This window comes from Pelmatolapia mariae, linkage group LG17 (genome assembly GCF_036321145.2).
Source record: "Pelmatolapia mariae isolate MD_Pm_ZW linkage group LG17, Pm_UMD_F_2, whole genome shotgun sequence".
Classification (NCBI taxonomy): domain Eukaryota; kingdom Metazoa; phylum Chordata; class Actinopteri; order Cichliformes; family Cichlidae; genus Pelmatolapia; species Pelmatolapia mariae.
Genome location: NC_086242.1, coordinates 6,201,224 through 6,213,854, shown reverse-complemented (window position 1 = coordinate 6,213,854; position 12,631 = coordinate 6,201,224). Strand labels below are relative to the sequence as shown.

At 40.5% G+C, this 12,631-nt stretch overlaps 1 protein-coding gene across 1 annotated transcript in view; it reads right to left on the bottom strand.

Annotated features, from left to right (window-relative positions):
* LOC134646773 (protein phosphatase 1H-like) overlaps window positions 1-12,421 on the bottom strand; it is a 37,256-nt gene extending 24,835 nt beyond the window's left edge. Inside the window, exons 1-2 of the mRNA XM_063500691.1 lie at window positions 11,795-12,421; window positions 1,385-1,574 (exon numbers count right to left, since the gene is read on the bottom strand). Of these exons, the coding sequence (XP_063356761.1) occupies window positions 1,385-1,574; window positions 11,795-12,030 (426 nt within the window). The 5' untranslated portion in view covers window positions 12,031-12,421. The remainder of the gene's footprint in view (window positions 1-1,384; window positions 1,575-11,794) is intronic.
* Window positions 12,422-12,631: the final 210 nt, after the last annotated feature.

Genomic DNA, 12,631 nt, shown 5'->3' with positions numbered 1-12,631 from the left:
ACCAACAACCCAATTTCATCTTCTCTAAGTAAATATGATTAAGACATTCCAAAACTCTGGACACATTTCTGTGTGGAAAACTGGTTTTGCAATGGATAAAACAGGCTTGTAACATCTTCTGGAATGGATTTCCCAAAGCCCAGACCTCAGCCCTCCTGAAAATGCTCAAAAGCTGGGTCTGTGGCAGGAAACCAATCATTATGAACCGTACCAAGAAGGGTGGTCAAATGTTCAGCCTTATCCAGAAGGGTGGCTGTTTGATCATCCTTCTTGGGTGGTCAAATGTTTATGCCAAACAATTGTTGATGGATACGAAAAGCATCTGGTCGAGGTACAGCTCGCTTAGGGCCGTTTAACAAAATATTACTGGGGGTGTATGTGTAATTTTAACCCATGTATGTTCTCTAATCCCTGTGTGGGGATACAAATCAAATTCAAACTTGTCCACCCATTTCTTGTTCTTTTAAGTCATTAAAGATATATGCCACACAATCACCCTAGAAAAAAAAACAGTTCAAAGCAATCATTAAAAGCCCCAAATTACCATGATAACCATGCCCATGATGAGTGCATGTGAACTTTTGGCCACAACTATCTCTAAACAGGAACTCCCCCTAAGACATATTGCAGTCCTGTAAAAATTGCTGTTGTAACTAAACATTTCTGTTTGGAAAGTGGCAAAGAGGAGAGGAGGAGGTGAATCATCTGGCTTCCAAATGAGCCAAATCAGTGTCAAACAATATATGAAGTTTTTAGAGCAACTTAAACCTGTATATGTTGCCCTGCTGCTATCCAGTATACTCCAACAGCTGTCCCCAGATGTTTACCGAATAGTGTCAAAAGCTGAAGGAATGCATCACAGTGATAAACATCTTTCAGTTTCAGTTTTTTCCCCCACGCACCATTTTCAATTCAATTTAACCAATGATCAATTTTGATTTCTGATTTTATTCAGATTTTAAACAAATCAAATGGGGCTGTCGAAGCTGCCGCTAACAATTTCCTGAACTCTTTGATAAGAACGTTCGACACGCACACCACTCCTTTGTGTTTTTCATTTAATTTCATCACAACAGATTTACTGCACATGTTGTATCCAAACACACCAAATAATCCATTAAAGAGCTCTAAGGACCATAAATATGGGGACAACAAACCCTCGCCTGTAAACAATTTAATCCCAACTAGAAGCTGCACAGAAATCCTCTTGCTGTGCATTTAGTACAAAAAAAAGGGAAACATTTTTTAAGACCAACTTTATTCTGCACTTTAGTTGTTTACAAGTAGCTTCACTTGTAAGGTCACTGCAACCTATGTATGCATGTTAGCAAAATCTGTCAACATTTACGGTACAGGCTGTATTTGTGTGTTTGCATGCCGTTACCTCTCCTAGTCTGCTGTGCTCCATACAGAGCCCTAGGCCCTCTCCGTTGGGCAAGGAGTTGCGTCTCTTGGCGGTGGGGGTCTTGCTGGGTGTGGAGGGAGGGCAGTAGCTCATTGGCCTCCTTCTTGCTACTACCACCTCACAGCAGGCCTGGTCCTCATTCAGCGCACTCTTACCAGCATTAATAACCCTGAAAGATGGGGCATGATGTACAGGTTTAGTCATATTATAGGCACTCACCCATTTTCTTGTCTATAGCCTTTACCAAAGAATGATTAAAAATCATATTTGTCAACATACAACCAGTATCATTTTTTTCCAGTTAAAGTCTTTGCTTCAAACATCAGATGCAATGCTTGCTCTGATTTCCCAGCTGTTTTCTGGAACGAGCAGTTGAACGAAAGCTGAAATCAGAAGCTTTTTTTGTTGGATGAAACAGCGCCGGGGTCTTTCATAGTTATTAAGGCTCACTGCAGGATTGCAACAATTAGTCAGACCCACTGCCTGCGGTTTCTATCCGCAGACCCAGTGAAACAGCATGCGTTGTACGTTTCATGTCCCTGATGAAGATCAAACAGGAACGCTTATTTGTGGTACTGCTCTGCTGGGAGTGTCCTGATGCATTGAGACAATCGCCTCTGGGTGAATATGAAGACTCTATTTGTGCTCAGTTGTACAAAGGGTACATGGCCAGCGCTTTGTGCATGTACGCAGTCCTACTGAGCGTCATTTGTGCTTGTGTGCTTTTAAAAAAAAACCCAAAACAGGCAGACCACAGAGAGAGTTTGAAGAAAAATGTAGCCCACCAACAATTTAAAAACAGCATTGTTTTTAAGGCAAACCACACTCTTAATCTAACTGTTTTTAAAGCTGAAAAGAAAAACTTTTGTCTTCAGTCTGCACGATAACCACATTTTTATCTGCAGCCCATACTGGAGAATAACAATTTTTCTACATATCTTGGGAAATTTTGATCAAACATCACTGTGCTCATATGTAGTTTTGGTTAGTTTGTTTTTCCCCAGCTGTGGTTTAGTGGTGCAGTACTTAGCATTGTCACCTCACTGCAAGAAGGTTCCTAGTCTGAATCTCTTTTCTGGCTGGGAGCTTTCTGTGTGGATTTTGCATGTTCTACCATGTTCTAATAGGTGACGCTAAACTGGAAGGTAGCTAAACTGTATAAAGTATAGCACAGTGTTACAATTTATTTTATGTGTCAATATTGTATCGATACAGGGACACTAAATATAACATATATAAAAACTCTGGGCATACTATGAAGAAGAGATCTCATCTCATGCACCACCATCCTGAGATAATGCTAGCCAAACAAACTTGCATTAAATCCACTCAACTGAAAAACCACCATACACTTAGCCTGACTAAGCTAGCTCCTAATTCAGTGCAAACTAATGGTTTAGTGACATGTGTAAAAATAGGACAGCAACCTCCTTTCATCCTCTGCAAATAATTGCTGCCTGATTTAAAAATGCAGACAGAGTCAACAATTTCATGTCTTTCACTTTATAGCTTATGGTACTGTCTAGAGACAAATGAGATAATTCAGGGTACGTTTTAGCTTGTGCCTTCGCTGCCACTAATAAGCCACTATTTTATGGTCATGCAGGCAATTAGGGTTGCAAGTTAGGTCTACACTTAAACAGTTTCATTAAACCCTTAGTTTCACAAAACCAAGTTGTCGATGGCCAGAATACCAAACTAACGACTTGACAACAATAGCCTGCAAAGCAAAGTTTGTTTCATGTTGGCTATATGAGTTTTTTAAATATATAATCTATATCTTTACTCACTAAAATACACTCACAGAGTGTTTTGTCCATAAGAGTCTTCAAAAGGTAGCTGAAGCAACGTTTGTGAACACTTTTACACATTTGAACCTGTGACAATGGATTCTTTCAGTCTGCTGGAACGATACAGAGTAGTATCATGTTTTGAGTTCACATAATGAATTTGTTTAAACAGTCTCCTATTAATGCCCAACATTCAGGCGACAGGTGACTCTTCTCCACATGCTACACGCCATAACTAAGCAGTAAAATCACCAACACTGTCAGATTGAACCTTTTCTGCTTAAACTAAATGCTTCTTAATTTGAAGCACTCGTTTTCACTTGCTGTCTCAAAGGTCACTACTAACTCTAGATAATGTAATTGGGTCACAAATAAATGGTGAAAAAAGTTAGACTGGCAAGTCTGGCCAACATCCCTGGAGGCTGTTGTTGTTGTTGTGTGTGTGTGTCTGAGTAGAGAAATTGGCATGTCTATTTATAGACATTATTGTCAGTTGCTTTCTGTGAGGCAGCAGCCTTGTCTGGTCCCCGGTCTCAAATGCTCATTAGCTTTAGTTAAAAGAGCCACGATGTGAGCATATACACATGTGTATGTCTGTGTATGCATAGTGCGATATAACTGATACTTTAAATTGTTAAAATACATAATGCAATAATAGCAAAAGTCTGTATAGTGTAAGAATATACATACACAGTATATGAACATTCTGAGGTTGAAATTTTTTTTTTATTTTTGCCAATTTCTTAATAATATTTAGTCATGTGCCATTAGCGTTTGAGCTGTGCAGACCCCAGTGGTCAAAATCAAAGGTGTTTTTTTTTCTTTAATTGCTTATCAATCAATTTGGTCCTAATGATCTCACATCATTGTCCTATGACCCCAGTCAAAGGCATCCAATTTCATCTCTGCAGTTTTAATAGAAGGAATGATGAATTCAGTTACTGCAGGGGTGGGCAACTCCAGGCCTCGAGGGCCGGTGCCCTGCAGGTTTTAGATATCACCCTGGGTCAACACATCTGAATCACATGATTAATTCCTTACCAGGCCTCTGGAGAACTTCAGGACATGTTGAGGAGGTCATTTAACCATTTGAATCAGCTGTGTTGGATCAAGGAAACATCTAAAACCCGCAGGACACCAGCTCTCGAGTCCTGGAGTTGCCCACCCCTGAGTTACTGTTTACCATGAGTCCTAATTTAAAGTATCACAGTATCCATGGGGGTAGGAGCACTCTGCCACTGTTCCCTTCATATCTGGATGGGGAACTTCCCAAAATTGAAGTTATCAGAATGTTGAAAATGTTACCCGAGACAGATACCGTAGATCATGGCGCACATTAAAAAGCAGAGCTGAGCTCATTGCTGCTACACTGCGAGCCCCGACCCGAGCAGCAATGACTCTGCTGGGCATGAGGAAAATTCCTATCTGCTGATGTGCCTGTCTAACACTTAAATGGAAGATTATCCACTTGAAAACATGTTACCTTTGCTCCTGAATCCCAGACAGGAAGGTAATAAATGTTTGCTACAACTTGTTTCTGGTTCCTGTACAACTGCAGTGAGAGCTTGGTTCACACTGCCAGGAATAAGCCACCCTTGTTTTGATGGGTGTTGGTTTCCGACAGGGGTGAATGCACAAATGCGTTTGCTCCACTTTCCAAGGAAGCGGACAATGGATTGGGGCACTGATAGAAAAGATTGGTGCGGCCGTGGTAGTGATGCATTCGCTGTACCCCCATTGTGGTGAAGAGAACCGAGCATGAAAGTCAATCTGTTGATTTACCGGTCATAGTTCCTACCCTCCCTTATGGTCATGAGTTTTGTGTGGGTACTGAAAGTGAAAGACCATGAATGCCAGCGACAGAATTGAGTTTTCTCTGAAGGGTGTCAATGCCCAACCTTAGAAACAGCCCCAGGAGGTGGTCATTCAGAAGGTGAGCCACAGAAGGAGGGACTCAGTGCAGAGCCGCTAGTCGGTAAGCAATAAGTGCGCAAGATATGACCTGTTTTGGGCATTTAATGGAAGCCAACAGGGCAGATAAAGGGCACTGAAGTGATTAAGTCGTTGACTCTGTAAGTTATCTTGTAGTTCCTGTTCATTATGCAAATAGAATACAAATAATGTTTACTTGTAATTGGTGAAAAGTATTTTTTACAAAATATGCAAATTAATTCTAACTTTGCAAAAATATGAATAAGAATCAATTTTTTCCCCTTTCGATGACATTACAAAACTCACAATGTGCCAAGTATAATATAAGGTTTTCTATTATTGCTTTGTTATTATATTTGGTTTCTATAGTAAATCATTCTTGGTATCCATGTATTACATACATGTAATACATGGATACCATGCTAAATCTGTTGGTGGGATGAGGGTTAAATAATATATGGTGCAGATTAATGAAAGAATTATTAACCACAACACAAAATTATTTGGCTAACATTTCTGTAGGCGTCTAAGATGATCAATGGATTACCAGTAGGTTGTGGACTGTTGATTTGCTGGTGCCTGTTATATTTATTCCATCATTCCCCTTCCTGCCACAAAGTATTATTGTGGTACTGAGAGAACTCCCGACTAAGGATGACAATGCATAGGCTATAATGTGTCACTCACCATGAAAGCTATCATGACCACCGGGTGGTCGTCAGTGGCGATTACACTTCTCTGCATTCCAACTTTAGCACCGCACCCACAGCAATAAGTGCCGTCTGAGTTACTGTGGTCATAAAACACTCTGAGGCATCGTCCACATTTGAGATTGTCAACAGAAGAAGTCCAGGAAGCGTTTCTCTGCTTCATCCAATCTGCCTGCAGAAAACACGGTAATCGTCCACATTAACAGTGCATTTAATTTAATGATCCCACTGTGTTACACGAAACGCACAGCCCCCATTGTGCGCACGTGACCGGGAGTACTCTCACAACTTGTTTCTGTCCTCATTTCAGCCATTTTACAGGAAGAATGATTTCATTTCCCTGCCAATCAAATTTTCGTTTCATTCTGAAGACATAGCTTTCCTCCCATTAGGAACAAAACCTAATTTTCCCCTCTATTGTCAGACATCTAATGCGCTTTTTGTTCTACATCCTCAGCAACAGATTTTAGAGCAGACATAACCCCCCCCACCCAAAAAACTGGAATAATTATCTGGTGAAGCACAATGGTTTAATACTGTGCCTCTAATCATAACAGGAAACAAACAATAACGGCACAATAATGAGGAGTTCAACACTAAAACAGTCTTTTTAAAAAAGTCTAGATTTAACGCTTCATGAAGATTTTTGGTTGGAGCTGGGCCATCTGAATACAGAAGATAAGGAAATTTAACAAAAAAATTCTGAATGGACTGTAGGAATGAACGGGTTTGGATTTCTTCTTCAGCAGTAGGCACTTATTGTATCAGTTTTTTATGATAATACTGGGAAATTTGCAGAAGTCTTAGCAATTTATAAATCAATGTACTGCTGATATCTGGTTGTAGCTTTTACTGAAATAACCATGTTTTCTCCCCAGACATTACTACATGATCTTTTTGCTGGCAGCAAAGATGATGTAGTGCTAAAAGCCTGGGACTCCCAGGCTCTCAGACTGAATCTCTGATTAAGAAACCTGGATAGCGGCGACCTGTCCAGGCAGTACCCCGCCTCTCACCGGGTGACAGGAGAAAAAAACAGCACCCCCGCATGACCCTAAGTTGGTAAATGGATGGAGAGCTGGATACACTACCTCTCCTCCACTCAGACTTGCTGCCAGTCTTTCCCAGTGGTGACTCACGATACCGGAGTTAAAAACATACCAAGTGGCCTTGACCAAAAGCCATTTTCTACTTAAACCACCATTAAAAAAGAGACATTAGTAAAACTACATAGTAGCATAACATACTGGAAACAAAGTTTTATTCTTCGAATTAAGAGACTTGTCCCAGCTTTACTATCCTGATAAACTTGTTTATTGGATGATAAAAAAGTTTAGGTCCCTGAAGCCTCTCATTTCCCCTTTAGTAGGAGCTGTAAAGTGGTTAATTTTTTTAGTACATCTCACACATTGAATTTAATGAGACTCAGAGTTATGGATGACATGGAAAATATTGTCTTGATAACATTCGGTGACGTTCTACAGGACTGTGGAAAAGTCTTGGGCTACTCCTCATTGATCTTTATTTTGCTTCCAGGGAGCCAGACTTTTATACTTAAAAAAAAAAAAAGTATTTTATTGTAATGGTCTTCAGAAGAAGCAGCAGGTGTAAAAACACTACACACAGTAGATGAACTTTATCTGAAAATCATCTCTCAGAGACCTGAGAGACACAACTTTAGTCAGTTCATCTACTGTTCACTGAAGCCTCAACAGAAATGGAAGGATGGAAATCAACAACAACGGGTCTGATGGGTTGGTAAATCCAATTTCTGATTGGCTCATTGGCAACAGCTTCATTTTCCAAAGTGACAATGATCCGAAACACACTACCAATGTAGTAAAAGCATAACTAGATAGAACAGGGGTGGGTAACTCCAGGCCTTGAGGGCCAGTGTCCTGCAGGTTTTAGATGTTTCCTTGATCCAACACAGCTGATTCAAATGGTTAAATGACCTCCTCGACATGTCCTGAAGTTCTCCAGAGGCCTGGAAATGAATTAATCATGTGATTCAGATGTGTTGACCCACGGTGATATCTAAAACCTGCAGGGCACTGGCCCTCGAGGCCTGGAGTTGCCCACCCCTGAGATAGAAAAATACACAATGGAACACTTTTGCACAGTGCTACAAGACATCAAGAAGTGAGTTAATTCAGTTTCTTTGGCAGGTACATTTAGTTTGGTTCTAACAGCTAAAATTTACATCCCAGTTAAAAATTGGTGAATTGTGGATAGACCTTAGTAACCTAGCTAGCAAAACAGCAATAGAATTAGCTGATAACTGCCCAGCTCTACCCTGTCTACAGCTGCCTTTTGGCAATTCTCCCATTTTAGTGGGCCTTTTTAACACTAATTAGCATGTATCTGTTTCCATGTGCATTACAGACTCTGTGGCTGCAGCTGCTAACAAAGCCTCCCAGCATTAGTGTCAGCACATCTATATATGGTCACTAAATATGGTCACTCCAGGCTCCAAACGACAGCCAAAGTGCCTAAACTTGATGCTTCAAAATGCAATTCCACAAACGCAACAAAATGGGTGATGTGACTGTGTGTTATATATAAAGTCTGGAAATGACAATTAAACCTGCACCAATTCCTACATATGCTCTCTTGCGTATTAGCTAAAACTCAGCCCTTGAAGCTGTTTATAGACCAGCTTGGTGATTTGTCTTTTTGTAGGCTTCATGCACACTGCTTCAACACGCATACATTTAAAGCCTGGTTAAAAGAACTCCTAAGCTGGGTGTGGAAAATCATTAATCATGGGACGGATAGAGCAAATGGTAAAATTAACAAGACAAATTCGGTTATATGTCTAAGTTTGTCTTGGAATTTTCTTAATCAAAAAAAGGGAATGTAATATTTAGCTTATTAATTCCCAATGTAAAAAAGAGGCTAAAGCCCAAACGGCTGCTGTAATGAGAACACTGGAGGCTTTAATTACAGATAAATGCAGAGAGGAACTGAACTCATTAACCACACCGATCCATTCAGAGCCATCCATTCACACAGATCTGAGTGTAGCTATGTGTGATGTGTTAAAAACAGGAAAAGAAAGTGAGGTGTGATCATACGTCAAAATAACTCAAACTTCATGTAAACAGAAAAATAGCGTGCTGCTGGCCAACACAGGAATTTGTATAGCATATAGTCATTATTTATCTCCATCTTTCTCATTATTATAACCCAATGGGGCAGAAAAGAAGAAAGGGCTAGATATTTCTAATTATTAGTGAGGGCACAATTTTTCCCTTCAGAACTGCCTTGATTCTTTGTGGTACAGATTAAACAAGGTCCTGGAAATGTTCCTCAGAGGCTTTGGTTCATGTTGACCAGATAGCACAGCTAGCACACAGTTGTTGCAGATTTGTCAGCTGTACGTCCAAGATGCTGAATTTGTTGTTTCACCAGTCCATCTATTTTAAGAGTATGTTCTTCTGCATACCTTGGTTGTAACAAGTTGCTATTTGAGTTACTGTTGCCTTTCAATTTCACCCAGAGGGGTGCTGCTTACTGGATATTTTCTCTTCTTCAAATTAGCAGTTTTTGAAATAATCAGGCCAGCCTGTCTGCCACCAACAAGCATGCCATGGTCCAAGTCACTTGAGTCACCTTTTTTCTCCATTTTAATGCTCAGTTTGAACTTCAGCAGGCCGTATGGCCCGTGTCTACATACCTGCGTTTCTCCCATGTGATTCGCTGATTGGATAGTTATGCTACTGAGCAGTTTCAGAAGTATCTAGTGAAGTGGCCAGTGAGTGTCGTGTAACTACTTACAAATCCAAACCCCATTTAATGTTGCAAAGACTAACTGAGAAAAGGCAACATCGCTTAGAGCTGAGAACTTCTATGTTGAAACCCTACTTGATAACCTTAGGCCAGCCTAGGGTTATCAAGTATACACCTACTACACACATACTAGATAACCTCAGTGTCAAAGGTAGTGATTAATTAGGAGGGAATTCCTAGTTTGTTCTGAGGGTAATCGCACATGTATTTGTGTACCTTATCATTAAATTTTAACCAAACACTGCTCGTAGCAGGTTGGAGGGGGAGATTGCCAACTAGAACTCAACCTTTGTGGAACAAAGGGGAGGAAATGGATACAGCAGGGTGCGGCTGATAAGGTAGTACCACAGCAAAAGACAAGTGCTCCTGCAAAATCTAATCATATCTAACCACAATGGAAAGTATAATGCACCACAATGGTGAACACGCTCACTCAAAACTGGACTAATCTAGTTGTATGACCTAATGCATTCCCTTGTCTCAGCATCACGATACAGCATAAACTGCAGATATGAGCTTTCATTAATTTTAGCAGGGTGTTCCAAGGGAGAGATTGATTTTTCCCCCCTTGTAAAAGCCACTCAAAAAGTTCAAAAGTTCTTAAAGTTTCTGTAAATTGTGCTTTCCATTCTCATATTCTGCACTCTAATCAGGGATTTTTTTAAGCAATAGTTTCTAGTAAATCCTGATATGAAAAAAAGTATTGAAAAACAAATGTGTAAGTGCGCTTACAGTATTAGCAGGGCCCTATGATTATTTGTGGAACCAGCACGAGTCTTAAATTCACTGTAAACTTTTATATGACATTTGTTGAGCGGCGTGTTTGCAAAGCTCCAGTGTAAAATGTGACGTGACAGCAAGAGGACAGATGCTTCACGTGCCATCTTTGAAGGCGGCAGAAACGGCAAGCAGAAAAAACACAAACAAGAGAGTGCTCTGAAGGCTAGTCAGCTACTTTTAAAGCCAGAATATGAGTTTGCACTGAGCCACAGTGCAACTAGACCAGAGATGTCAAACTTATTTTACATTGTGGGCCACATACAGCCAATTTTGACCTTAAGTGGGCCAGACCAGTGAAAGACACCTTTCTATCAGTATAAAGAAATGTAACTGTGCAATGAATCCCTCCGATAACTTCATATAAGAAAAACAGAAACAATTTTAAAAGTATGTCTCAGTTTCTTTATGTCAGCGGTCCCCAACCTTTTTTTGCACCACGGGCGGTTTATGTCCGACAATATTTTCACAGACCGGCCTTTAAGGTGTCACAGATAAATACAACAAAATAAAACCAATACCTCTACCCCAATTGGGCTCATTGGGACTAAATTGTAAGAATCAATGTGTAAAATTACAGAAAAATTACAGAAAAATTAGCTCATTGGCCAGAATGTCCTGTAACAAATAAATTAATAATAAAACAATTAATTGGGTTTTTTTTAATGCTGTGGACTGACTATATATATATATGAAATTTTGATTATAGATGGTGAAAGAATGGAAATGTTTCTGTCATTTTATTGTTTATTTATTATTTGGTTACTTTGTGTAGTATGCATAACCATGGAAGACATCTTTATTGGCAGGAAAAGTTATAAACCTCATGAAAACGCAGTTAAAAGCCACAAATCGATGCCCTTTGTTACATTTTTCACATCCGTTCAGTGGGCCAGATTGGAATCTGATTCTGTCCCTGGGGCCATATGTTTGACACCCCTGATCTAGACTTTACTGACACACTGTAGCTTTGAGTGGAGCACTGCTGTAGACTAAATCCCAGATACTGCTGTTTGAAGGCGTTATCCTCTTGCACGTGAAAACCAGCTTGGGCTGTGATCCCTTGGATGCATGCTGTCCTCTACTTCTTAAGGCCACACTTAAGAAGCTGCACGCATAAACGTTGCTGTGTGATCCCTAAATGAACCATAACATATTGGAGATGAATACAGGTCACAGGTCACAGTGCAGGTTCAAGTTCATGCTCCTTGATTTTTGTGTCTAACAGGAGGAACAGAAGGAGTAAATTGGAGAGATAAAGAGCTGAGTGAGCAGCTGCACGCTCTTAGGCCTCAGCTAAACCACATCATTTGGTTTACGTTAAATGCATCTGACAAAGGAAAGTCAACAAGAACTGCTTTTGAGGCGACTGCCTTTGTTTTACTTACTCAGCGTATCCGGTGGCCCACGGTAATCTCCTGGTTTCCTTCAGGATGAGGATGGGCCGAGCTATGTGATCAGCAGAGCACTCGATCTCATCCGGGGACAGTCCAAGGAAATCAGGTCTCATATATGGGAATTTCAGCGGCAGCTCGGATCCAGGATTGCCGCCTGACCCGGAGCTACCCCCGGCCATGATTCCCCCCATGAAACCGGCCACGGCGGACTTTACACGGGTGAGCATGTTAGTGGCGCGTCGCGGCGGGGTGTCCGTCGGCCGGTGCGGGGCGCCGCGGCTGCCTTTCCCCGGATTCCCCCCCAGCTCGGCCGCGCTTGATCGACGAAGGGCTGGACGAAGAAGACGAGGAGGAGGAGGATGAGGCAATCCTAGGATGATTATGCTTTCATTGATTCAGTGCGGAAACAAGAGACACAGAGGAGAGGATGGTGGAAACAGCAGAGATGCTTCAACTAAAATCCTGCACGCCTCCATGGAGAGCAATTGATAACAGCTCGGCCGCCGTGAAAGCGGAAATGCACTGAAGATTAATGGTCATGTGATGCATCCATGGATGCACACTGGAAAAAAAAAACAAAAACCCCCCAGTACGGACAGGCACCATGGTTACCTATGAGCCCACTATATATATATATGTATATATATATATATATATATATATATATGACATATATGACATATATATATATGACATATATGACATATATATATATGACATATATGACATATATATATATGACATATATATATATATATATATATATATATATATATATATATATATATATATGTCAATCAAAAATTGACTTTTTTAAAAAAAAAAATT